A 27,910-nucleotide genomic window follows, 5' to 3' on the forward strand; every position below is an offset into this window, starting at 1 on the left:
TAAAAACTTTCAAGCTTGCCATGGGCTGTTCCCAGTCAATGACTGAATGCAGCAGGGACGCTGAAGCAGCCCCTTCCTGGGAGAGGCAGGACTCCGTGGATAGCCGTTTTTAGCATGAGAATTCTCTGGAGGCTTTTCTGAACCTTCCTCGACTATGTAGCAGTTGGGGGTGGTTCCACCCAGCCTTCCTTCTCTCTCTCAATCAGGCGTAGAAGCGCACAAGGGTCTGACGGCTCTCTCCCAGCCTTTTTCAGCTCCCTCCTCATTTTTTCTCACAGACATTTCCCCTACTACAATCCTTGCATGTTTAATCCCATTTTGGCACCTGTTTGTTTTTCCCATAGTGCTTCTGTTGGAGCACTATGTGTTTTACCAGATAAAGACTACCTTTTTTTTTTTTTTTTTTTGAGACAGAGTCTCGCTCTGTCGCCCAGGCTGGAGTGCAGTGGCACGATCTCGGCTCACTGCAAGCTCCACCTCCCGGTTCATGCCATTCTCCTGCCTCAGCCTCCCAGTTTGGCACAAATTCCCAGGCTGTAAACTGGGAATTTGGGACTGGCTTTTCCACCAAACAGCAGTTGAAAAGGACACAGTCAGGGCAACTACAGATTGTCCCTGGCACAAGCTGCTAAAGGTTTCACCAGTGGTGGCATGGTGAAAATGTTCAGGTGGAGGGTAGTAGTGAGTAAGGTGCAGTGATCCAAGATATTAAAAAATATGGAGGGAATAATGCATACAGAGACAGTTGCATTAATGCCCCACAAAAAGGATGCTGGCAGACTAAGGAGTGGAGGCAGTTTATTGCTAAGTTTGTGAGCCAGAGAACCTCTGTGATCACCCTCAAAGTGGCCCAGATCCCCTGCAGTAGGACAGATGTAGCTAAGAGGCAGACTGAAGACTCAATTGTTAGAGTCACAGAGCTCCAGAGATGTTTAAATTCTCAACCAAAGCAGGTAAATTATACAAAGGTCAGGGACCTGCAACATGGGATGGGGACATCTGGATGGTACCCTGAGGATGTTCATTCTTCAACTCCCTTAGATCCTCTGGGCTTACAGAGGTGGCTCACCTTCCACAGTAAAGGCTAGCAGTTCTACAGTGCTGGAAAATGCTGTAGAAATCTCACCCCTGCAACAGGTGCCACCTTCAGGATCCAGGATCTGCCCCCACCTCCTCTCTTGCCTGCCAAGTCAATAACTAGGATTGAGGTCATGCTGGGCCTGGTAAGTTAAGAAAGAGACTCTATGCCTAAGGAATTGCAATAGTTAGCCAGCATTAATTGGCAGAAGCCAGGGGAATACTCCTAGGATTTGATTTTGAGGGTGCTTGATCAAGGGAGCTAAAATGTAAGACTAGATAAGCAAGAATTCATGCGCCTAAGGGCACTTTCTTGAGACCTGATATTTAACACTCTAGAAAAGTTGTTAGGTGATAGGGCTAACTCATTACTGGGTGGCTCTTAGAAGGCTGGATAAAAAATAGCCTACTGTCATGAAGTAGAAGCGCCTGAGTTACCGTAGCAGATGGTAGACGAATAAAGGGACAGAAGAGGTAGACACGCTGGAATGGATATATTATGTGAGACCAGAAGATTCACCAGAGGAGGTTGATGTTCCATGACAGGGACCAGAGGACAAATCATTCACTAGGGTTATAAGGAATATGCTGGTGAGAGGGGCACCAGCACCACAGTTGTTTCCTCCTTTGCATGTAAGAGATTATGGCAAGAGAGGTAGTCACAGAGTTGAGTTTGTTGACATCCATGAAGATGATGGAGATCTGGGAAGCCAGGAGGCTGACTGCAAAAAAATAAAATAAAATCAATCAATCAATCAATCAATCAATCAATCCGGGTAAGAGCAGAGAACAACTACTCCATTAAAAAGTCACAATCCTTTGTGCAGTTCCTGAACTTGAGCCAATTTTCAGATTTGTAACCCATTGACTGAAGAGGTGGCCTGGTACTAGGAGGAAAGACCTTTCAGCACTATGGCAAGAATGTACTGAGATAATTCCCTGAGTCCTTCCCCAAGGGACTTATGATTGCTTACATGGATGTGAAAGAGGGGAACCACCACTCATTATTTGGAATTAATAGACACACGGTCTGAGCTGACATCGGTACTTAGAGACCTAAAGTGTCACCATACTATCCCTTGTTAGAATGAGAGCCTGTGGGTGTCATGTAATAGATAGAATCCTAAGAACCCATCCAGAGGTGGTTGTTTTCCCAGTCCCTAAATGTACAATTGGAGTTGACGTATTTGGAAATTGCAGTAACTCCCCATATAGGTTTCCTGGTCTGTAGAATATGAGCTATTAAAGTAGGCCAAATGGAAACTTTTCAAATTGTCCAACATCTTTCTCACTTCATTCAAGATAATAAATCCAAATATCATATATTTTGGAGTGAGAGGATGATGAAGATGAATGCCATCATTAAAGGTTTTAAGGATGCAGGGGTGGTGGTTCCTACTTTATCTCTGTTTAATTCACCAATCTGGTTCCTTAGAAACTGAACAGATTCTGGCAGTCCTCTACACTGCCATAGACTTAATCAAGTATCAGCCCAAACAGCACTTGCTATCCCAGATGTGGTATTGTTCCTAGAGCGTTTTATTAAGTCCTCAGGTTCATGGTATGAAGACATGGATTTGGTTAATATGTTCTTTTTCATTCCCATTAGAAAAGAGGATCAGAAACAGTTTGTATTCATGTGGGAGGGACAACAATATTCATTTACAATTTTGTCTCAGATCTGTGTTTCTGCCACCCTCTGTGATGGTGTAGTCTGAAGGATCTGGACTGCCTGGACACCCCATAGAACATCACTCTGATCTATTACATTGACAACATCATGATGATTGGACAAGTTGAACAAGAAGTGACTAGTGTGAGGTGTCTTGGGAAAATATGTGCTCTAATGGTTGGGAAGTTTCAGTGAAGACTTTTAGAGGTTTGGTAGTCATGGGCATGCTGGGATATCCTCTCCAAAGCAAAAGACAAATTGCTGCATCTTATATCCCCTATCACAAATGAAACAGCATCTGGTAGACCTCTTTGAGTTCTGGAGGCAACACATCCCACATCTAGGGATATTGCTTCCACCCATGCACCAGATGGCATGGAAGGCTGCCAGCTGCCAGCTTTGAGTACTGTTCAGAGCAGGAAAAGGTGCCACAGCAGGTCCAGGCTGTGGTGCAGCATCCCCTACTATCTGGGTCATGTGGTCTAGCAGATCCTATTGTGTCAAAGGCATCAGTGGTAGAAAAGATGCAGTGTGGAGTATATGGTAAACTCCAGCAGGAGAATCTTAATGCAGACCTTTGGGATTCTGGAGCCAGGCCCTTTTCAACAGGGAATAATATGTCCTTGGAGAAAAAGCTCTTGATTTGTTACTGGACCATGATAGAGGTAGAACCCTTGGCCGTAGGACTCCAAGTGACTGTGTGTCTGGGACTTCTCATTATAAACTGGATTTTGTTGGCTTCACCAAGCCATAATGTCATATGGACCCAGAAGCAGGCTATCATAAGATGGAAATACTAAATCTGAGATGGATCCCAAGAAGAATGAGAGGATATGAGAAAGCTAAACAAACAGGTGGCCCAGACTCCCACATCACCCACCACAGTTGCACCAGGGTCCCTCCCTCAGCTTGTGCCTATGGCTAAATTTGGGATTATAATTGATTTCAGCTGACCAACTGAAAGAGGAGGAAAAAGTCAGAGTTTTGTTTACAGGTGGCTTGACTTGGTACTTGGGTACAAGCTGAATATTGACAGTAGCTGCATCATGGCCTCATTCAGGGGCGACCCTGAAGGCAGTCAGGTGGAAAAGTCTTCCCAATGAATATAGACATGAGCCATGTATCCGATCATCCACTTGTGTGGAAGGAGAAGTGGCCTGAAATGAGAATATAGATCCTGGAAGGTGACCAATGGCCTGGCCATCTGGTCAAGAACCTGGAAGGAAGGTCAGAGAAAAGGAGGTCTTTGGAGTCTTATGGCTAGACATGTGGAAGCAGGCACAAAGTGCAAAGATTTTGTGTCTTACATTAATGCCCACCAGAAAGCATCCACCATGGAAAAGGCACTGAACAACCAAATGAACAAAATGATTTGGCATTAGCCAGTCTTCATCACTAGTCACCCCAGAACTGATATGCTGGACATGTGAATAGAGTAGAAGAGATGGAAATGACATTTTGTCTTAGTAGTATGAATTTTCACTTACCAAAGTAGATTTAGTGACTTATTTTAATGAGCGTCCAAATTGTTAGCAACACCAAGCTTCTCATATGGCACGATTGGGTGACAAGTTGATTACATTGAGACCTTTCCATTCTGAAAGGGCCAGTTGTTCATCTTCACAGGGAACAATACCTATTTTGAGGATGGATTTGCTTTTTCTGCCTTCAGAGCATCATATCAACACTATTATTCTGGGACTTATTGAATGCCTGGTCCATGTACATAGAATTCCACTCTCAATAGCATCTGACCAGCGGACCCACTTTACATCAAAGGAGGTTTGAAATGGACTCATGTCCATGGGATCCACTGGTCATATCACATTTTGTACCCAAGAGGCAGCTGGCCTCATAGTATTCTGCAATGGCCTTCAAAAGTTGTAGCTAAAATGTTGGTATGGAGGAAGCACTTTGAAAGAATGGGTTATTATCCTTAAGGATGCAATGCATTGATTAAATCAGAGACTCCTATATAATACCATATCCTCAGTAAGAAGAGAACTCGAGTTCAGGAATGAAGAGGTGGAAGCAGAGTGGGTCCATTTGCCATAGCTTCCAATAACCCATTTGGGGATTTTGTGCTTCCTGCCTTTGCTACTTTGGTCCCCCAAGGGTGCACATTCTTGCTTGAAGACACAACAAGTGTCCCACTGAATTACATGTTACAGAGACCACTAGGACACTTTGGAGTCCCATTTCCAAGGTAAACAGGCAGGAATCAGAGTCATCATACAGGCAGGGATAATTGGTCCTGGTCAAGGAGACCAAGGCTGGTTCTACACAATTGTGACAGAGAAGAATACAGGTGAAACACAGGTGATCCACTTAGGTGTTTCCTGGTATTCTTGTCCCATTATAACTGTGAACAAACGTGTGACAACTCCGAACAGTGAAGGGTATGATTCTTAAGGGCTCAAACTCCTCAGGTATTAAGGCTTGGATCACATGACCAGGTAAACCACCAAGACCTGCTGAGATGATAGTTGAGAATGAGGGAAAGGCATCTAGAATGGTTTGGGGAGGAGGGAGAGAGGAGGACCAGTTGTGGCCTTGATCAATTGCAGTGATGAGAGTTGTTCATCCCATTAATCTCCCTCTTCTGAGTTTTTTTGAAGAAGAAAGGCTCACAGAAATCACTAAAGAAGAGCTGCTTGAACCTTTGTGGACAAGCGGATCAACATGGCATAAGGGATGGACTATGCCCTAAGTCTTATAGACTTACAGACTCTCTCCTGTAAGTAGTGTAACGGACCAAAGGCCCAAGCCACTGCACTCTGGCATCCATTGCCCTTTGTCTTAGTCCATTCAGGCTGTTATGACAATACCATAAACAGAGTGGTTTATAAACTACAATTCATTTCTTGTATTTCTAGAGCCTGGGAAGTTCAAGAGCAAGGCAATGGTCAATTTGGTGTCTGACGAGAGAAGATAACTTCCTGGTTCATAACAGCTATCTTCTCTCTTTGTGTTCACATGGTGGGAGAAAGAGAGAGGGAATTCTCTGGGGTCTCTGTTATGAAGGCACTAATCCCATTCATGAGAGCTTTGCTCTCATGATCTAATCACCACCCAAAGACCCCACCTCCAAATACTATCCAATTGATTAGGATTTAAAATCTGAAATTTGTGGGACAGAAACATTCAGTCTATGGTGCTCTGTTTTTGCTGAGATCTTGCTTCCTATGAACTGCTTCCAGTCAGTGACTGAGCAGGGCGGGAATGCTAAAGCAAGCCTGTTCCAGATGCTCACCTCAGATCAAGATGCCCTGACAGTCTTGTCAGGAGCCATTTAGATTTCACTAGGTTCTAGACCCATTCCACCCAACTTCTCTTCCTTCTATCCTTCACTTAGGGGTCAAATTTGCATCATGATCTGATGGTTCTTCCAGATTTTCTCATCTCCCTCCCCATATTTTTTTAGAGACATTCCTCTAACAAAATTCGTGCTTGTTTAATCCAACTTTGGTCCAAAAAGTAAACAGTTCTGAGGTTAGGAAATTTTGGCTTAGAGAAATGATGACAGTGGAAATTGGATATCAGTATTGATCCCATTATTTTGTGATTCGCTGGAGATAGAGGTCTCTGGGATTGATCCAAATGTCAGATGTTACACCAAGAAAAATGATGTTTCTGAGAAGCATTCAGAATAAGACTAATAGTGTCTTATTTTCAAGGGTCAAAGTAACTTGCTCTGAGAATGCATGAACTTAATCCTTGCCCTTCCTTCTTTCCTTCTTTCCCTTCCTTCCTTCCTTCCTTCCTTCCTTCCTTCCTTCCTTCCTTCCTTCCTTCCTTCCTTCCTTCCGTCCTTCCTTTCTCCCCCCCTCTTCTCTCCCTCCCTCCCTCTTCCCTCCTCTCTCTCTCTCTCCCCCTCTTTCTCTGTCTCTCCTCTCCCTTTCTTTCTTTTTTGACCCCATTGACTCTGTCTCAAGATTGTAGTTAGTAACTGACAATGATTACACTATAGTTCCATCATGAAAACATAATTCTTATGCCAGGAGTTTATGATGACTTTTAGTTTGAAATTTCTCAAGGTTCAGTTTCAGATCAAGGGTGAATGTTCTTGGAAAGTTTGAACTTAATCAGAAGCATTATTTTACAATTATGATCTTAGAGTAATTTCTGGGTTTTTAGATTTGGAAATATATATACACACACACACACACACACACATATATATATATATATATTTTTTTTTTTTACCAGTTGTCCACTCCTTGCTCAGAGATTTGAGTTAAAATATTTATCATTTAATAATAATTTTTTCCTCCTCTTCAGTTCTTACACATTTGCACAAATTTAGTTTCACTTCTACTGTCAGCACTGCACTCCAAATTAAAACTGAATTCACTCCAACTTCAAGTTCTAACTGGGTCAGGTTTGCTAAGAAGTAAGACCAGTTTTATCAACTCTTTTTATAAAATTGAGTTGGGTTTCAAGAGCGTAATGAAACCAGAACGTGGGGGAGTTTAGAATGTAGTCTGGTCTCAATTCGTCTGCTGTTTGAAAACCACGGTCTAGTTTCAACCCTACTAACCTTGGATAGTTGAATTAAAAAAAAGAAAAAAAGTAAGCGGCAAATCCCAGCAATCCATGGAATACAATAACATCTTTTGAAGGACAATAAACTCAGAAGGGAAAGGAAACACGGAATTTTTCATGTAAGGTTTTCCAGTAGAGTAAAACAATCTTATCAGAATTTAAATTAGTTTTTGTCTCTTTGGAGAGAAACCTTGGGCCTCCCTCCGATGCTCCTTAGATGCTTGGGCATCTAAGCTGACTTTATTTATGTCTTTTATCTCTTTCTTGATCAATTTCTTTCGTCTGTGTTCCTAATATCTCAGCTCCCCCATCCGTCTCACCTCACTCTGGGCTCTGTTTCACCTCAGTCCTAATTGAAGTTATAAAGGTTTTACGTCTCAGTACTTCATTGAAAGAGCCTTAGCCCCAGTAATTATCTAAGACTTGGGTTCAGTGAATTTCACATCGCTGAGCTCTCACGTGGCTCCTGGTCTTGGAAATGGCCACTGGACTGCCTCCATAGTCAGGTAAGGCCCAGCTTTTCCCCGGTCCCTTTTGCTTGGATCTGAGAGGACTGAGTTTCTGCTTGGGCTCTCTTGGCTGCCTTGCTCTAAACAGTTCTTTTCCCTGGGGCCAGAAGCCCTGTCCTGAACTCTATCTTTCTATCTTAGGAGCTGCGGCTCACCCATCTGTGGGCCCACCTTCCCAATGAAGACATATTCGGCTACTGCCTGCCTGGTTTCCTCCTTGTGCTCTACATACCTGCCTGCATGCGATATCTTTTCTTTAGGTTCTAGTGCAGTTACTCAAATTATGCCTGGTGAAAGTTTGTCATCACACCTGCTCTGATCCCCCAGAGGGGCCTGGTACTCCACTGCAGTCCTGCACAAGTGGTAGGTAAGGAGGAAATCTCCTTCCTCTCCATCTCTACTTGCCTTGAATGGTTGTGAGGCAGGAACATGCCTCTCCTCAATTATCATAATGTAATAGTTCATTTCTTTTTCTAGTAGTACACTGCCATAACCGAAAATGTTTCTGGTATTCAAAGACCTGTAGCACAATCTTTGCAATATCTTCAAAGGCAGCACTCATTTATTGTTTGAATGTGAATTTGATTTTTCCCCCAACAATTTTCTCATTAACTAAGGATAGTTGGTGATCAAACCAGGTGTTTTCCACTTTGTAGCAAAACCAAGACATGATCACAAAGTAATAACACACTGCATTTTTTTCTCCCCCATAAACGTGAGAATAATTCCAAGAGTTATCCCAGAGATGTTCTGAACAAGGACAGCATTGCTGGAAAATTATAGCCTTCTAAACTGACATATTTGAAGGGTTACAGTCACTTGGATTTGCAGTTTTATATTCACCTTCCTGTAAAGATAAAACAATTGACCTTTCATTACTGAGAGTTTCTTAAAGCTATGATGAGCTGTGGGGAGCCAGCCATCCTTACATTTCCCTGGGATTCTCCTTGTTACTGGTGGAGATGTCTCCTTAAATATTATACTATTGTCTTAAACTTAGGTAAATCAAAGGGCTCCACGTGCTAAAGAAAGATGACCCTCTTTTCCTTCTTTTGCCTCCTTCTGCCAGAGAAGAGGCTGACATGGTCGGGAGTCTTGGGCTATACTCCTATAGCTCAGACAGAAAAGTATCTTTAAGTAGGAATATTATTCTGACAGAGAGGAATCAGCCAGAGAATTATTCTAAAATTGCATAAGATTGGTCCCTCAATTTTCTGTCCATGGTATGCTGAAGGTCATGTCTATTTTATTATACTGAATGTGGAATATCTGGGAATTATCTGATACCTGATTCTGACAGTTTTAACCCTTGACATCTGAATCCACCTTAAACTGAAGGTAATCTGCCTGACCTGCTTGGTGTATCTTGTATGATTTCTGTAAAGTTAAAAATGAGGACATGCACTCAGACAATGCAAAGTCAGCAGTTGATGTGGAGCCAGGCTTAGCCCTCTGCCTTTGAGGGTCAGCTTTTCCTTGTCACAACCAAAAAGAGATAAACCTTAAAGTTCTGATTCCCATATTCAAGGTCTCAATGAATTTGGGCCCAGGTAGCTCAGACTATATTAAACAAATTTACCTCCTTCTAAAATTTGCCCCACTATGATGGATATCTTTAATACCTTGGTTGTGGTTTCAAAAGCTAAAAAAATTTTGCTCCACTAAAGTCTTACTCTTATATAGGTCACATAATCCACTTATTTGCATGTCCAATGGACCATATCTAATAATGTAATTTATCTTTGGGGAAAAGAATGCGTTTCTTAATGTGTACAGTATCTTTTATAGCATTTCAGGAAAGTTAACACAAGAAGTGCTTTAAGCTTATTGTGATGATGATGGAGTAACAAAGTGGAGAAGCCGATGGTGTAATACATTGTGCTAGAGAAATTCCTTCTTTGGTGTATATTCTAGAAACTGGAGTTCTCATATAGACTAATCTTGGATTTTAAAGCTCTGCATGAAAGAGAAGAAGCTAAATCCATATCTTACCTCCTTTCAACTTCTCCAAAAACCAGAATGCCAAAGTTCTGATGACCTGACGTATACTTAGTGTTATATAAACATTAAAAGGACTTAATTTTTGTTATTTGCAATATCCTTTTTTTCTAACCACAAAATAACACATATACATTCATAAAAATGGAAAATACAGATAGGTAAAATACGAAAATAAAAATTTTATGTAAAAATTATGTAAGCATCACTAACATGTTACTATATATAATTCTGCATGTATTTTTGCTTTAATTTTACAAAGCAGATCATACTCTAAATATGATTTTATAATCTGAATTTAAAATTTATATATCATGAAGGGAAAATACACTTTTAATTAAAAATTGTTGAGAGTTGAAAGTAAGAGACCCTTCCTAATAGTGCCTCCTTATCTCTCAGGTGAGAAAAACTCTGATGCAATTGTATAACTAAAATAATTCACATTTAGGCAGCATCAGAGCCAGGTCTATAACTAAAACCTCTTAAATCTTGGGTAACTACTTTATGCATTTTACAAGTGTCCTTTCTTACTTTTCATATGCTATAACTAAATCCAGAGTGATTAATTGGTATTAGAGAGCACGGGAAATTCTTATCTTCCTTTTATGTCCTTTAGCTTGGCTAAATGTTTGCTGGAAAACAGTCGGTAGGATCAATTAACACAGAATTTATTGAAAATATTTTATAGAAATAATTTGTACATTTTGTGACGGGTTTTCAAACTTTAAAGTTTCAAATTGAGATCTCTCTGCAGGAACAACAGGATTTGAGGCATTGAATCTCAGTAACATCTCAAACTGCCGTAAATCTCTAAAATGTTGTTATCTAACTCAGTGTCAACAGAAACATGATTAAATCTAAGTAAGAATTTCCTTTTAGGTTTGTGACTTCAAAAAACCATTTATGCTGAAGAAATTTGAGTTAAAGGCTCTAAAAAAAGAGTCAATGAGTCTTATCAATCACAATCAATTTTGTTTGCTAAATTTAGTACTAGAATGACATTATCTGTACATTCTTTGTATAAAAACATCTAGCAGAGCAATTTTTTGGGGTTTTGTGATATCAAGAGGTTTTTGGAATTTTAGGAAAGTTCCACCCACAATAAAAACCAACGTTCTCTTATCGCTGATTAATTCTATCAGATGGGTCAGAATCGATGCTTCTTTGAATACATGCAAATTATCCTTCATTTAAAGTTTCTGTTTTGTCTTTCTTCCTTTGTTTTGTTTGTTTCTCATTTCTCTTATTCTTCTCATTTTCCTCTTTATTCCCATTCTTTATTCCCATTGTGTTTGTGGGTACCCAAAATAAAAATCTTAAGGATATCATTTATTTTTTTTCAGTTTTTCTTTGCTACAGGAGATACTGAAGTCAGTGAGTATATTCAGATTGTACAAATGGCATTCACTGACATAGACATTGTATGTTGTTAAAGTAAAAAAAAAAAAAAAGCCTGGTTATTTGGAGAGAGATTCAGATAATTTGGAAGTGATCTATTTTCTCAAATGGAAATAGTGATTACAAATGATGAGAAAAAGAACTGCATTTATTTGGCAACATGATCATGAACTTGCTTACCGAATTTATCCTATGAATCTGGATAATAAATTCCAGTGACAAACATTTAATTTTTAAATATCATAACTTCCTTTAGCTCTTTTTTTTTGTTAGCTTAAAATTCCAGATAAACTTACTTGTTCTTATGCTCACAACTGTCTATCTTATCCAAAGGATGAAATGCAGGAGATGCATTTGATGGAAGCTTCTTGATCTGCTTATATTTTAAGAGCACAGGAAACACATGTTTCTAGCATTTTCTACTTGTCAGCATTTCTTAACCAATGGAACAGAAATGTCCAGAACTACAAAGTTCAAACTTTGCATGTGGCAAGAACTTTATGTGATCAGACTGAATCTAAATAATGTTGAGAAATAACAAAAATATAAGCAATGGATTTCTAAGCAGACAATGTCATTGCCATGACATGGTCCTATCAGGTGCATACAGAAACTGAGCTCTATGCATGTGCCAGACAAAAACCAAAGAGCTTTGGTTTTAATTACAGTGCATTATTCTTATTGCCCTCAACAGGTCCTGATGTGACCATGTAAATGCAATTATTTAGTTTCTTCCTCATGGCTGAAGTGTTGGGCCAGAGATTTTCCTCTTAGAACATAATCTATGAAATGGGGCCTGATAAGGAAAGCTGCTTAATGTAACCAGCTCCTTCTAAATCATATTCTCCTAAAGCACACTGGAATAATACAGTTCATTGGGCCAACGTTTTCTAACATGGCTTCCCTCCATCTCATTTAGATAGTTCACAGCTGAGTAACCTGTTAGAAAATTGTGCCCAGGAGAGGGCAGAGCCAGTGATCCACGTCTCAGATTCTGGCTGATGATGGTTCAGTGTGATGTGGGATCAGAATTGCAGATAGTGAGAAATAACCAGAATCTTTTCTCCTTGCCTCATGAAGGATGTGTCCATCAGTTCATTCTTTTGACACTTGGAAAAAAGTGGAAGGTGGCTTCAGATTTGGCCAGATTACATTCAGAGAAGAACAAAACATATGGCCAATAATACTGTAAGACCAATGGTGTGCCTTCTGAGATGGTGAATGCCTATAGAATCTGTCGATATGACTGTATTTTTTTGTGTGTGTGGTAAAGTGCACATAACATAAAATTTACTGTTTTAACCATTTCAAAGTGTACAATTCAGTGGCATTTAGTATATTCACGACATCATGTAACAGTTACCACCGTGCTGCTCCAGAGTGTTTTCATTACCCAAAAAGAAAATCTCACACCATCAAGCAGTCATTCCCCATTCTCCCTTCTCACATCCCCTAGCAATCAGTAATCTGTTTTCTGGCTCTACAGACTTGCTTATTCTGGATATTTCATATAAGTGGAATCGTACAATACGTGTCCTTTTGTGTCTGGCTTCTTTCACTCAGCATAAGGTTTTCAAAGTTTACCTACGTTGTAGCATGCACCTTCATTCCTTTTTATGGCTGAATAATATTCTGTGGTGTAGATAGAGCACATTTTGTTTATCCATTCATCAGTTGATGGACACTTGGGATGTTTCCACTTTGGCTGTTGTGATTAATGCTGCTATGAGACCATATGTGTATGTTTTTTTACTGAAATGATTTGCTGATTTGTGTTTGTGGGTACCCAAGACCTAGCAGGAAGTTTGGTGGGGCTGGGTTTGAATTTGCAAACTGGGCAGAAAACTAGAGCCAGAAGCCATGTCAGTTCAAGAGGTTCTGGGGAAGATGATGAATGATGGTAAAGGCGGTGAGAAGAAAATCACACTAGCGTCAAGAGCCCTTGGATTCTCATCTTGGTTCCGCCACCAGCAGGCTGTGTGAGTGATTTAGGTAAATCATTTCACCTTCCTGGGCCTTCATGTTCTCTCTTTAAAATGAGACAGCAGAACTCACTAACATTTCTTCTAGCTCTAGGAGTCAATGCCTGCCACAGGCTGTGCAAACACCCTGTATTTTTTGTCACCTAACACACCCTTTTCCACCATCACAGCTGCTGTCACTCACACTGTAAACAGTATAGGTACTCTTTTTCTATATTTTCTGTACTCGAGGTTTGGGCATAACCATTTCCTATGAACTGGAAGTATGAAGAGGGTCAAGGCCTGGCGTCATTGAAATGTGGCAGTTGCAGCAGGGCCCAAAATAACACAGCTCAAAATATGAAAGCAATGTCTCTGTAACCAAGAAACTGAAATAAGTGCTCGAGGTTGAGATTTTATCACCCACAAATATCATGCAAGAAATGGGTTCCATCAAATGTTTGGTACTTCCAATGTTACTATTCATAGATAACTAGCAACTTTTGGGGTGTAGGTGGGTGGTTCATTCAGCATTAAAGACGATTTGTAGCCCAAGTCCAAGATTTCCCTCTCCTTGCACTAAGGCAAGAAAACATTAGTGATTTGTGAAGTTTCTTCTTTTGTAAAATGGAAATGGTACTGGGTAATCTCAGCTTGTTCTAAATAGAAATCAGGTACACTCCTGAATGTACCATTCAGGTGGGGTATGTTGCGGGGAGGGTGTCGTGGGTCAAATATGGGACTATTTATCCTTCCCTTTCTGTTTATTTCTACTTGACAATGAAAGAATAAGATCTGAATATGTGACCCTGGGCAAGTCAATTACCTTCTCAATATCAGTTTCCTGATCTGTAAAAAAGAAGGTTACCTATTTTTGAAAACATCTATTTTTGGCTTTTGATAAAGCCACTTACCTAAATTTATTTATGGCTGGCTGTGTTGCAACAAGGCTGAGGGATTAAGAAAAAAGACAACATCCAACTTTAATTTTACTTTTAGGAGGGAGACGCTAAGGACATTGATAGACAATCAGAGATGATAATGTCTAAAATTCAAAATATAATAACAACATTATCCATGAGTGGAGATAAGATATTCAAAAGATGTAATCATATAAAGTAAGGAGCTTAGGCAATTAGAACACAGATTCCCTGTACAAATTGCTCTGTGACCACAGTTAACATATTATTAATATTATTTTTTGAGACAGTGTCGCTCTGTTGCCCAGGCTGGAGTGCAGTGGTATGATCTCAGCTCACTGCAACCTCTGCCTCCTGGGTTCAGCAATTCTCATGCCTCAGCCTCCTGAGTAGCTAGGACTACAGCCACGCACCACCATGCCCAGCTAATTTTTGTAGTTTTAGTAGTGATGAGGTTTCACCAGGTTGGGCAGGCTGGTCTCAAACTCCGGACCTCAAGTGATCCACCCGCCTCAGCCTCCCAAAGTGTTGGGATTACAGGCATGAGCCACCATGCCCAGCCGACTTATTATTTATTCATTCAGGCAGGGCGCGGTGGCTTACGCCTGTAATCCCAGCACTTTGGGAGGCCGAGGCGGGTGGATCATGAGGTCAGGAGATTGAGACCATCCTGGCTAACATGGTGAAACCCTGTCTCTACTAAAAATACAAAAAAAAAAAAAAAAAAAAAGAAAGAAAATTAGCCGTGCATGGTGGCAGGTACCTGTAGTCCCAGCTACTCAGGAGGTTGAGTCAGGAGAATGGTGTGAACCCGGGAGGCAGAGCTTGCAGTGAGCCGAGATTGCGCCACTGCACTCCAGCTTGGGCGACAGAGAGAGACTCTGTCTCAAAAAAATAATAATAAAAAAAATTTATTCATTCAAAAATATTTGTTTTCATTTCTATATAATTAAATCTGTGACAGGCGAAGATTGCCCTTCAACTGAAGCAGGCTCTGCATTTCATTGTCATCCAAATCAGCAAATAAAACTTTGCTTCCCTGACAACCCTGTTCACAATGTAAACTGAAAAGCCAGCAGGAACCTACTCTGTTTCCCCACAAAAGGACTGACAAAGTCCACAGCTCAGAAGCATCCATTTTTTACCTAATTTTATGAAATGGATTATAGTTTCCTAGGGACTGAAAATTAATCTACCACATTTATTTAAGTGGGTTCTTGCCCAGCCCATATTTTCACCCTTTAATGGTAATGAAGCTAAAATTTCTTTCCAGTCACTTTGCATATCATTTCCTTTCTCTTTAATTCTCTTTCAAGTGAGATGATTGATAGATTCTTCTTCAGCAGTCACTTACTTTGGTAGATGATTTTCTTTTTCCTTTGAAGTCGATTTTGAAAGGAGCTCTGTGTGATGAGCTAATTAGCACAAACACACAGAGTATATAACCTTAATTAGGCATGATTATAGGTTCAACGTAATGGGATGTCCTGAAACTGCACACTATGCAAATATTAGACTTTTCATTCTTCCCATTACATCCGAAACCGTCAAGCAAAGGATGTTTTGCAGTAGGTACCACAGTCGATGCCAGGTGCAAATCTTTCAATAAAAAGTTGATTTTTTTTTTTTTTTTTTTTTTTTGTGTACTAGTTGGGTAAAGGATAATTGGAGGAGGTTTAGGGAAAAAAAGGTTCAAAAATCTGAAAAGTTGAATTAAGTTCAGAATGAGCTGTACAAACTGAGGAATTTTACAATTAAGTAAACAACCCAGTTACTCTTCAAACTCTACCTCATTTGGAATTCTGAAGATACTTCACATAGGCACCACTGTGAATTATGCAAATCTTGAGAGATCTTTCAAACCCAGTAACCACTAAGAGTACTACAAAACCAATCTGGGGTTTACTCAAGCTATTAGGATATAAGAAGATAGTGAGTATAAATGAAATCACAGTGAATCCCCAAGTCCTAATTTTAGCCGATTATTTTCATTTCCTTTACCACCAACCCCCCCACCTTTTTTTCTTTTATAATTGGAGTGGTAAAAATAATTAGCAAATTGACTTTCCCCTTCCTAACCTGAAATGAAAATATCCAAGGATGTCTACCCTTAGACATTTGAATATTCGGCCACTGAATAATTGAGAGCTTATAATACATAATTCTTAGATTATGTGTAGAGTTGTGAGTTTTTAGACTCAATCAGGTAAAAAATAATAAGCTGTTTGGTTCCAGATACTCACGGAAATACTGACAGGGCAGAAATTAAATATGTGAGTATTAGAATAATTAGTATCTGATTGTAATCTAAAATACCATCTATTCAGCAGAAATGATAATGAAAGAGGATTTATATAACAGCTGAAATTTAAATTCCATAGCTTTCTCTGTGTTTAATATGTAAGCTAATTTTTCCTGAGAACATAGTATATTATAGGCACAGTGTTCAATAACTTCTTGGTATAGGCTCAATGAATCATCACAATAATGATATAAGATAGTTCCTGTAAATTACCCATGTTTTACAGATGAGGAAGCTGAGGATCAGAGAAGTTAAAAAATGTCATCCAAGATCACATATCCAGAAGCAGCAGAGCCAGGACTTGAACTCATGTCTGTCTGACTCCAGCCATGCTTTTAATCACTCTGCTGGGCTCATTAGTGCCTATCAGGCCTATGATTGTGTGCTTATTGATTAGCACTTTCCCCAGAGCTGGAAATGAGATGCTGGAGAAATAAAAACACTTGAGATCTAAACTGAAATGCAGAAATTCTCTATTATCTGTTAGGTACAAAGGAGGCCTTGATTAGGTGCTTTGTGTGTGTTGAGGATGTAAGTGCTGTGGAAATAGAATTTGGAGGAAGACAGAATTGCACATGATTGACTATAATAAATACAAACCTATATGATACAACATGTTATTACTGTACATAAGATAACTGGGGAAAAATAAGTACTGAATGGGAATGAGAAGACGAAGATTTCAATCCAGTTTTTGCCACATACCAAATGTAACACTGGATTGAGGAGGGTCTCAACAGGAAACAGGGGGTTCAAATAAGAGATTCAATGAAAGAACTACTTTGAGAAATATTAAAAAGCATTAGGAGTGGAGGTTGGTAATGCACCCAAACACTAACAACAGTGGAAGCTGATAGCACCCCTAGGATGGAAAGGACCAGGGGAGGTAAGAGTGAGAACTGGCATCATAGAACAGGGGCCACCAAACAAGAGCTGTACTTGTGGAGAGGTACTGTTACTACCAGATACATGGCCCTGAATCTGGAAGAGGGCAGGGACGAAAGACCTGGACTTCCACCTTGTACTTTCTGATCTGCTGGGAACTTCCAATGTTAAGCCCTCAGAAGACACCCTGACAGGGAACTAAGGAGAGACGTTGTCTACAGGGGTCTGTCCCAGGTGGAGCTTGGATCTGAGGAAAGCAGGAGGAGAATCACCTTCAGCAAGTCACTTTTCCTCTCTACATTTCAGTTTGCTCATCTATTGTTTATTGCCTACCATATTATTAATAATATAAATAGTTGGCCTTATAATTTTTACTTCCATTTTTTTGAAAAACTTCAAATTTACAAAGAATTTGTAAGAATAGTACCATGAACACACACATATTCTTCACCTAGATTCACCAATTGTTAACATTTCATCACTGTTGTTTAATTCTTTTTACCTTTCTCTGCTAACATAGATGCATATTTTTGCTGAACCATCTGAGAGTACTTGCTGACATTCTGACACTTAAACCTCGAATACCTCAGTATTATCTATAAACAAGGATGGTTCCCTACATAACCCCAGTACAATGATCACATTCAGGAAATTTAACATTAAGGCAATGCTATTATGAAATATAGGCTATATTCAAATTTCCCCCAGTGTCTCAGTAATCTGCTTTGTATTATTTTTTTCAAGCAAGAATCACACATTAAATTCTGTTGTCATGTCTCTATTTTCTCCTTCAATCTAGAGTGGTTTTCCAGGCTTTTCTCTTTTTAATCTTTTGTGATATTAACATTTTTGAAGAATCTAGGCCAGTTATTTTGCAGAATATGGATTTGTCTGATTATTTCTTCATGCTTAGATTCAGTTAAAACAATTTTGGCAATAACTACACAAAGTTGTTGTGTCCTTCTCAGTGTATTGTATCTGGAGGTACCCTATGTCAGAACACTCCATCATGGTAATCTTCAGTTGGGATCACTTGGTTAAGGCAGTATCTGCTAGATTTATCAATTATCTTTTCCCTATTATAATTATCAAGTAATCTGTGGGGTGGTATATGTGAATATATCTTCTCACCAAGATTCTTTTACCCGGCTTTTTTTTTTTTTTTTTAACAACCATTTGAATTTTCTTGCTATGACAGAATTAGTTTCATAAAAGCATAATTAAGGTATCTAGTAAGACGTCTTTGAAGGTTCTAATTACAACCCTCATCTCTTCTTATGTTAAACTGCTTTCATTCATTTACCACTCATTTAACAAATGTTTAGAGAATGCTCCTTTTGTGACTTGGCCTGTGACATTTTCATCAGTGGCTTCATGGTTGCCTAAACTAATGTCTCTTCCTGTGCTCCAGAATCCTATTGGCAACTGCTTTCCATGGATGCCATAAACTCAACATACCCAAATGAAAGCTGTCATTTCACTTTCTTACCTGCTCTTCCTGTTATTTATTCCAGTAAATTGCACCTCTGTCTTCTCAGTGACCCTATATAATTAGAAAGGACTATTTATTGAGTGGCATTCTGTTACAATAGGCCTTTTATACATGCTACATGCATTATCTCATTTAATCCTTTCAATAATCTTGAGAAGAAGATGCCATTATCTGGAGGACATTGGGCTTTGAGCCCCAGGTAAACAGTAAGCAAGTCCTCATGCTAGGAGGCAAATCCAGTTATCTTGGACTTCAAAATCTTTGCTTTAGCATAGTGATAAAGAGTATCACTGGCTTCAAATCCTGTCTCTGCCACTTCCTACGGGTGATTGGATAAGTCACCTTAACTTTCAATGCCTTGGTTTCCTTCTTTATGAAATGGGAAAAATGATAACTCTTGTCTTGTAGGGTTGTTATGAGACTTGAAAGAAACAAAATTTGCTGGGCGCGGTGGCTCACGCCTGTAATCCCAGCACTTTGGGAGGCCGAGGCGGGTAGATCACCTGAGGTCAGGAATTCGAGACTAGCCTGGTCAACATGGTAAAACCCTGTCTCTACTAAAATAATACAAAAAATTAGCTGGGCGTGGTGGCGGGTGCCTGTAATCCCAGCTACTTGGGAGGCTGAGGCAGGAGAATCGCTTGAACCCAGGAGGCAGACCTTGCAGTGAGCCAAGATTGCGCCATTGCACTCCAGCCTGGGCAACAAGAGCGAAACTCTGTCCCCCCAAAAAAAGAAAGAAAGAAAACTTGACATTTGAACAATTTCTGCAGCACCACAGTACTTCTCAAACTATAATTTTGGTGTCATTCATTCTAAACTTCTCCCTGCACTCACTGATTGTGGACTAATCCCGTAGGGACCTTGTCTTCACAGCTGTCATTACCTTAGTTTAGACCAGGGGTTGGCAAACCATGGCCCACAGGCCAAATCCAGACTTTACCTATTTTTGTAAATAAAGTTTTATTGGAATGTACACACACTCATTTGTTTACATGTAATATATGGCTTCTTTCATTCTAAAATGACATAGTTGAGTAGTGGCAACAGAGACCATATGGTCGGCAAATCATAATATATTTACTATTTTGTCCCCTACAGAAAGCTTTCCAAATCCTGCTGCCTAGCGTATTCCAATAGTCTTCTTCCCAATTTTCCTGGTTACGTTTCTCCCTGAACCCATCCTCCCCATCCCTAAAATTTCCCCCAAATGTGAACTCAGTCATACCAATTTGCTCCATATGTTTCATTGGTCCTTGCTGCTAAGAGGATCAGCTTGCACCTTCTGCTCATCCCCAGACAAGCTTTGTCCTCTGACCATAATGAGCTCTTCATACCATTTCCAACTTTAGCCCATGCTGTTCTTCTTGTCTGAATATCCACCCTTTTCCCTGTTCTCAATAATAAGTTCAGGCTTTTCTTCCTCTGAGAAGCCCTTTCTGACTTCCACAGGCTGAACCACTGGCTTCTGCTCCTCTATGTAATACTTCAATTCCAGCATTGATCTCACTCTATCATGATCATGGGTTTAGCTATCTGTCCTTGCCACTGCTGTGTGTTCCTCTTGAGGGCAGGAACATTTGTTTTTCACTTTTTAGAAAACCTCCGGTGCCCAGTCTGGCATTAGTAAGAGCCCATTAGGTTGCTATTGCTAGTTGATATTTGAGCTGTGGCTTGAAGATTTCTATAAGGTGTAGTGGAGTATAGAAAACAGGCAGGTCAGAAGGGGCTTCCTGGAGGAGGTGACAGCTGAGCTAAGTCCTGGAAGATGGAAGGAGTATAAAATAAGATAATAGGAGAAAAAAGGCAGTAGGAACAGCATGGGTAAAAGTGATGAGGCCTGAAAGAGGCATGTGGAAGGAAAGACAAATGCAGGAAAGGGGAATGGGAGGGAATGCTGGGGGACAGGTCAAAGAGGGAAGCATGTGGTGAGTATTCTGCAGAGCCTCCTCTGCTGTACTGAGGTGTGGACAATGGGAAACCATGGACAGACTGGAGTAGGCAAATGCCATATTCCCTGTTGCAACTGTCTGTTTGCATGTCAGCCTTCTAGAAGCCCCTTAAGGTATCAACTATGTTTTTGTTTTGTCATCATTCAATCCTAAGTGCACACAACTCCTGGCATATTACAGGCTCCCTATATAAATGTTTCTTTCTTTATTAAAATGCATGAAAATTCTCCAGATTTAAGGAAGGTCCTCAGTGTTTCAAATTCTTTTTGTTAGATCATTGGTCCTCTCTACAACTGTCACAAGTTTAAGGACTCTGGTTATATTTAACCTTCACTTTTGAATTTTCTGCTTGAAAAACTTGTATTAGAAAAAAAAAAGTCTATCCTTTTATGGAAGGCTCTAATCTCTTGAATCATGTGGATTGGCTTTTCTTTGGACCTTCTTTAACTCTGTTTTGTCTCTGTTGAGTTAAGGCTTTTAAGAACATCTGAATTCTTTCCTTCTGCAAAACCAGAGGCAGCTTTTTTTCTGCCTGTTTTCAGTTTATTTCTTGTGATTTTGGTATTTTCTCTTAACCAAATGCTAAATGGAATTAGGAGAAATAAACTTATTTGTAAAGCATGTCAAGGGACGATTAGAAGGATGGTGCTTCACAGATAGAGTACAGTTTTTTATGAATGATGCCTACAGATAAATCCTGCCATTAGCCCAAGGGATCAGAAAGTTAGCAGCCTAGCAGGTTTGGAGATGTCAATGAAATGAATTGGATTGGATGGTTAAGGATGCCCAAGAGATTGAATAAAATTAGGAGGACCCTTGTACTCCAGGAAATTCTCCAAATCTCCACTTAGTTATCCAGATCCTCAAAGTGAACATGAAGCTTCGGTTTCAAATTGAATACATTTTCCATCCATGGATTGGCTTGTTTTGTTCAGTTGAGTGCTTGAGGTTGTCTTTTCGACGTAACAGCTAAACCCACGGCTTCCTTTCTCGTAAAACCAAAACAAAAAGGCTTTCTATTCAAGTGCCTTCTGTGTGTGCACATGTGTAATACATACCTGGGATCAAAGCTATCTATATAAAGTCCTTGATTCTGTGTGGGTTCAAACACATTTCAAAGCTTCAGGATCCTGAAAGGTTTCGCTCTACTTCCTGAAGACCTGAACACCGCTCCCATAAAGCCATGGCTTGCCTTGGATTTCAGCGGCACAAGGCTCGGCTCAACCTGGCTACCAGGACCCGGCCCTACACTCTCCTGTTTTCTCTTCTCTTCATCCCTGTCTTCTCCAAAGGTGAGTGAGACTTTTGGAGCATGAAGATGGAGGAGGTGTTTCTCCCACCTGGGTTTCATTTCTTTCAGCAGTCAAGGGCAGTGATTTATAGCAAAGCCAGAAGTTAAAGGTAAAACTCCAGTCTGGCTTGGCTGGCTCTGTATTCCAGGGTCAGCAGGGAACAGTTGGGCGGCAGCAAATAAGCAAAGAGATACCTTAGAACAGAGTGCCAGGTATTTAGTAGGGGCTTCATGAATGCATGTGAGTTGGTTTAGGAGAGAGACACAGGCAATTTCAGACCCTTCTACGAGACTGGAAGTAATTTAAGAGGGAAAGGATATCCATAGTCCTGAATACATTTGAGCTGGGTTTCAGGATGAGCTCACAAGTTCCTTTTTTTTTTTTTTTTTTTTTTTTTTTAATTGATTTAAGCAAATCCTGGGAAGAGTTTCTTTGCCATACAATTCAAGGTTTTAAGGTCCTCGGATTCATATGCTTTATAAACGAATTAGCCAGCCTGTTTAAAATGTAGGGAAATCATGGGAAGAATGCCTTCTTTACTTAATTCAAGGTTTTAAGGTTCTCTTAATCAATTCTACAAGCTAATTAGCCAATTATATAAAAATAAAAGCTTGAAATTGCAAAACACACACATACACACACACACACACACACACACACACACACACACACACACACACACGAAAAAGGAAAGAAAGCAAGCCACCAGTCTGTTTGGCATACAATACTTAATTGTTACCTGATCTACATGTGGGTTTCAGATGCAGATCCTCAGTTTTCATCTCTTCAGAGGCTGACACTAGGTTTGTTACACGGCTTAAAATGATGAGTATTTCCATTGAATCTCAACCTTATCTCTCTCTAGACCTTCTTGGTTAAGAAACCATGTAGTTTGTATGAAGTAGGTGCTCAAAAGTTATTTGATGGTTTAATTTTTACTGGAGAAGAAATATTCACATATATTTTCTTATTTTTACATGTTTTAAATATGTAAAGATTAAATAAATGCTCTTAGAAGTACTTAAATTTCCTAAAGTAAATTTATCTCAACTAGTAACCAGGCAGGACTGTCCCATGACAGATACTGGAAAGTTGAGTGTGACCACATTTAGTGGTGATAAGTGGGAGCTTGCCTGGGGAGAGGGCAGGACATTTAGGATTTCTTAAGCTTAGAGTCAATACAATAAAGATTACTGAGTGCTCACTTGGGCGGCATATAATCACTGCTCACAGGAGTTCATGAACCACAAGTAAAAAAGTGGAGAGATGTGATTAACTCACGAATAATTTTATACAGGGCAGAATGTAATGAAGTGCTGCAATGGAGTTATCACAGTGCTAAGGATGCTCAGAGGGCATCTCTGATAGGCAGAGGCGAGGGTTAGGGAAGGAAACTATAGTCTAGCTAGCTAGGGCTGCTGGAATAGACATGACCGTGGCTGCTGCCAAACTGTTTTCTCTTCTGAGGACAGATGTCCAGTACAGGTGGCTTGGCGGAAGGGACTAGTGTCTCTAATATAGGGTGATTTATAAGCAGGAAAGTGTGTCCTAGAAATTCAGACTGGAGTGATAGATTGGAATTGGATCATGGGGGACTCATTGAATGTTATGTATTTTATTTGTTTTTGCAATCGGTGTTAGTAAAGCGTCAAAGGGATTGAGCAGATGAGTGACATCATGCAACACAAGTTTTGGGTTTCACTTGTCAGACTGACTGGAGAGGGGCCAGGTTAGTTACAGGAAGGTAATTTGGCATGCAGCCACTATTTTTGAGTTGACGCAAGCCTCTCTGTATGGAGAGCTTTATCTCCTTTATCCTGTGGGGAAAGAGAAAACAAAGGAGCACGGGAGTGTTCAAGACAAGGAGAAAGAAAGGGCAGAGAGGCGGCGTGGTGTCAGGGGAAGCCCACAGGAGTTAACAGGAGGGTTGCCTCAACCTAGAGAGGAAACGACCCGGTGCCCTCGGCTCTGTGGCTTCCTTCATCTAACAACATCTTCCACTCTACAAAAATGCCAGCGAAGGCGGAGGCTGGTACAGTGCATCAAGACAGAGCTACTGCTTGGTGATAGAGGTTCAGGGCCAGCTCAATAAGTAGGCAGAGGTTTTTGACATAGGCTTTGAGAGATAAAGCAAGATTCTGTACCTCAACCTTCAGAATTTCCCCTACCACTCATTATAGTTCCGGAACTATATAGCTCCTATTGTTCTACCGTAACCTTAGAATACCAGAGAAGATATCATCTCATCTAATTCTCTCTTACTATACATGAGAAAAATGAAGGACATGGGGGAAGTGTGACTTGCTCCAAATCACATATTTCATGGGAGAGCCAGGTCTTCTGTTTGTCATATCGGTGTTCTTCCTGCCACAACCATCTTGAAGAATCTATTTCTCAGTAAGAAAACATCTATATGGAGAGTAGCTGGAAAACAGTTGAGAGATGGAGGGGAGGCTGGGAGTGTGGAGAGGGGAAGGGGTAAGTGATGGATTTGTTGATGGGGGAGAGAAGGCCATGGGGATGAAGCTAGAAGGCAGAAGGGCTTGCCTGGGCTTGGTCATGAAGGAGCATGAGTTCACTGAGTTCCCTTTGACTTTTCCATGATAGCAATGCACGTGGCCCAGCCTGCTGTGGTGCTGGCCAACAGCCGAGGGATCGCCAGCTTTGTGTGTGAGTATGCATCTCCAGGCAAAGCCACTGAGGTCCGGGTGACAGTGCTTCGGCAGGCCGACAGCCAGGTGACTGAAGTCTGTGCGGCAACGTACATGATGGGGAATGAGTTGACCTTCCTAGATGATTCCATCTGCACAGGCACCTCCAGTGGAAATCAAGTGAACCTCACTATCCAAGGACTGAGGGCTATGGACACAGGACTCTACATCTGCAAGGTGGAGCTCATGTACCCACCACCATACTACATGGGCATAGGCAATGGAACCCAGATTTATGTAATTGGTGAGCAAAGCCATTTCACTGAGTTGACACCTGTTGCATTGTGGTCTTCTATGCGTAAAAACAGTTTTGTTCCTTAATTTCAGGTTGTTTATTTTTAGGACTGTGGAAATTCTCTTTAAGAGTTCTCTACCACATGGTAGCCTTGCTTATGATAGGTAGCAACCTTAATAGCATTCTGACTATAAAATAAAATTATTGGGGGAAGTTGGGGCACTTGCTCTGGAGTGCTAATCATCGTGACGCTTGACCCATGCTTTTGATATGATATGATGTTCCTGGGGAAGTAGTCCCAATAGCCAAACCTATTGGTGGGATACCCATGCAATTTAGGGGTGGACCTCAAGGCCTGGAAGCTCTAATGTCCTTTTTCCACCAATGTTGGAGAGTAGAGCCCTAGAGTTTAAAACTGTCTCAGGGAGGCTCTGCTTTGTTTTCTGTTGCAGATCCAGAACCGTGCCCAGATTCTGACTTCCTCCTCTGGATCCTTGCAGCAGTTAGTTCGGGGTTGTTTTTTTATAGCTTTCTCCTCACAGCTGTTTCTTTGAGCAAAATGGTGAGTGTGGTGCTGATGGTGCACCATGTCTGATGGGGATACCTTTAGTGGTATCTACTGACCAAAAGATGGTGTTGAGTTTAGTGTTCTTGAGATGAGGCAATAAATGAAGAGAAAGAAGGACAGTGGTAAAGAACACACTAGAACCGTATGCATTGGCATTTGAGGTTTCAGAATGACTAATATTTTAGATGAATTTGTTTGATATTGAATGTTCGTGTGCTTCTGAGCAGGGTTTCAATTTGAGTAACCGTTGCAATAACATGGGGCAGCTGTTTCGCTCTTTGTCTTCATGACAGTTGTACTTAAGCTAACAGCCCTGAAAACATGAGATTAGGCTAGGCAGAATGCTGCTAGAAAGGACCATCTGGATGGTCTTTATTCGCCTTCTCCATGGCCCTCTTCATCACCTGGAATTCACCTCTTTGTGCCACTCTGGTACCTTCCTTGTCCAAGCTGTAGCTGCTCACATAATACCTATCCCTATTATCCGGTTTGCTTTACTGGGAAACGAAAGTCCCAGTTTTTATTTATTACAGGTGTTAGTGGTAGAAGAGGTAGAAGTATGGAATCAGGCCTCCTGTCAGGATTTCTTTTTGACAGTCCCTCTCAGACACCTCTGCCTAAGGCTGGCTTTGCCATTACAAACTCACCCTTCTCCCTCCCTCCCTTCTTCTCTTCCTCTGCCGTCTTCTCTCCCTTTCTCTCTCTCTCTCTCTTTCTCACTCTCTGTCTCGTATACACATACACAAAGATACACTCTATTCCAACATCCTCCACCCAACCTGACAGAGATGTCCTTTGCTGTAGGTTCAGCAGTGGAGATGAGAAATACAGCTCTCAAACAGGATAACTAAAGCTTATTACCTTATCAAGCTTGTTCCCTTGCAGACAAGATCGATCAATTATCATGGGCTTTCTGGGTGTTCTTTGTGAAGCTTTCTCAAAGTCTCTTTCTCCTATCTTCCATTCAAGGCAAATGATTGCCATTTAACATCAAAATCACAGTTATTTATCTAAAATAAATTTTAATAGTTGAATCAAGAAAATCTCCTGAGGTTTATAATTCTGTATGCTGTGAACATTCATTTTTAACCGGGTAGAGACCCAATATGTGTTGAGTTCTATTATGGTTAGAAGTGGCTTCTGTATTCCTCAGTAGTAATTACTGTTTCTTTTTGTGTTTGACAGCTAAAGAAAAGAAGCCCTCTCACAACAGGGGTCTATGTGAAAATGCCCCCAACAGAGCCAGAATGTGAAAAGCAATTTCAGCCTTATTTTATTCCCATCAATTGAGAAACCATTATGAAGAAGAGAGTCCATATTTCAATTTCCAAGAGCTGAGGCAATTCTAACTTTTTTGCTATCCAGCTATTTTTATTTGTTTGTGCATTTGGGGGGAATTCATCTCTCTTTAATGTAAAGTTGGATGCAGAACCCAAATTACGTGTACTACAATTTAAAGCAAAGGAGCAGAAAGACAGAGCTGGGATGTTCCTGTCACATCAGCTCCATTTTTAGTGAAAGCATCACTTGGGAATAATATGGGGATGCAGCATTATGATGTGGGTCAAGGAATTAAGGAATGGCACAGTCCAAAGAAAGAAAAGGCAGGGAGAGAGAGAAAGGACTATATTGTACACATCTTATATTTATGTATGAGACGTTTATAGCCGAAATGATCTTTTCAAGTTAAATTTTATGCCTTTTATTTCTGAAACAAATGTATAATTACATCAAGGCTTCAAAAATACTCACATGGCTATGTTTTAGCCAGTGATGCTAAAGGTTGTATTGCATATATATATTTTAATTTGATAGTATTGTGCAAGGAGCCACATATGTTTTTGTGTATTTGTTTATGGTTTGAATATAAACACTATATGGCAGTGTCTTTCCACCATGGGTCCCAGGGAAGTTTTGTGGATGAGCTCAGGACACTAATACACCAGGTAGAACACAAGGTCATTTGCTAACTGGCTTGGAAACTGGATAAGGTCATAGCAGTGCTTGATTGTGCGGAATTGTGCTGAGTTGGGGTTGACATGTGCTTTGGGGCTTTTACACCAGTTCTTTTTAATAGTTTGCAAGGAAGCCACAGCTGGTGGTATCTGAGTTGACTTGACAGAACACTGTCTTGAAGACAATGGCTTACTCCAGGAAACCCATAGGTATGACCTTCTAAGAAGCTCCAGTTCGATGGGTCCAATTCTTACAAATATGTGGTTAATGCCATGGACAAAAGAAGGCAGCAGGTGGCAAAATGGGGTACATGAAGGTTTCTAAAAATTAACACTGCTGGTGTTTTTAACTCAATATTTTCCATGAAAATGCAACAACATGTATAATATTTTTAATTAAATAAAAATCTGTGGTGGTCATTTTCCGGAGCTGTCCTT

At 40.4% G+C, this 27,910-nt stretch overlaps 1 protein-coding gene and 1 long non-coding RNA gene across 5 annotated transcripts; one reads left to right on the forward strand and one right to left on the reverse strand.

Moving 5' to 3' along the window:
- Nucleotides 1-1,341: 1,341 nt before the first annotated feature.
- LOC139357195 (uncharacterized) lies at nt 1,342-22,826 on the reverse strand. The gene is made up of 3 exons (XR_011609989.1): nt 22,743-22,826; nt 18,757-18,810; nt 1,342-1,799 (listed from the first exon to the last, which is right to left on the reverse strand). It is a non-coding gene; the product is annotated as an uncharacterized lncRNA (long non-coding RNA).
- On the forward strand, nt 21,058-27,910 carry CTLA4 (cytotoxic T-lymphocyte associated protein 4). Of its 4 annotated transcripts, none has more exon segments than NM_001305917.1 (4): nt 21,795-22,003; nt 24,611-24,958; nt 25,402-25,511; nt 26,703-26,950. In NM_001305917.1, coding segments are annotated over 4 exon segments (672 nt in total). In that variant the 5' UTR covers nt 21,795-21,894; the 3' UTR covers nt 26,808-26,950.

The sequence above is a fragment of the Macaca nemestrina genome, chromosome 11 (genome assembly GCF_043159975.1).
Source record: "Macaca nemestrina isolate mMacNem1 chromosome 11, mMacNem.hap1, whole genome shotgun sequence".
In the NCBI taxonomy this organism is placed as follows: Eukaryota; Metazoa; Chordata; class Mammalia; order Primates; family Cercopithecidae; genus Macaca; species Macaca nemestrina.

What these genes read in the sequence shown, in the direction of transcription:
- CTLA4 (XM_011717988.3), top strand. Translation starts at nt 22,752, where the DNA reads ATGTGGGTTTCAGATGCAGATCCTCAGTTTTCATCTCTTCAGAGGCTG. An exon ending in TCTTCAGAGGCTGACACTAG is followed by an intron (nt 22,807 to 24,610) that starts GTTTGTTACACG and finishes TTTCCATGATAG; the next exon opens with CAATGCACGTGGCCCAGCCT. An exon ending in AACCCAGATTTATGTAATTG is followed by an intron (nt 24,959 to 25,401) that starts GTGAGCAAAGCC and finishes TTTCTGTTGCAG; the next exon opens with ATCCAGAACCGTGCCCAGAT.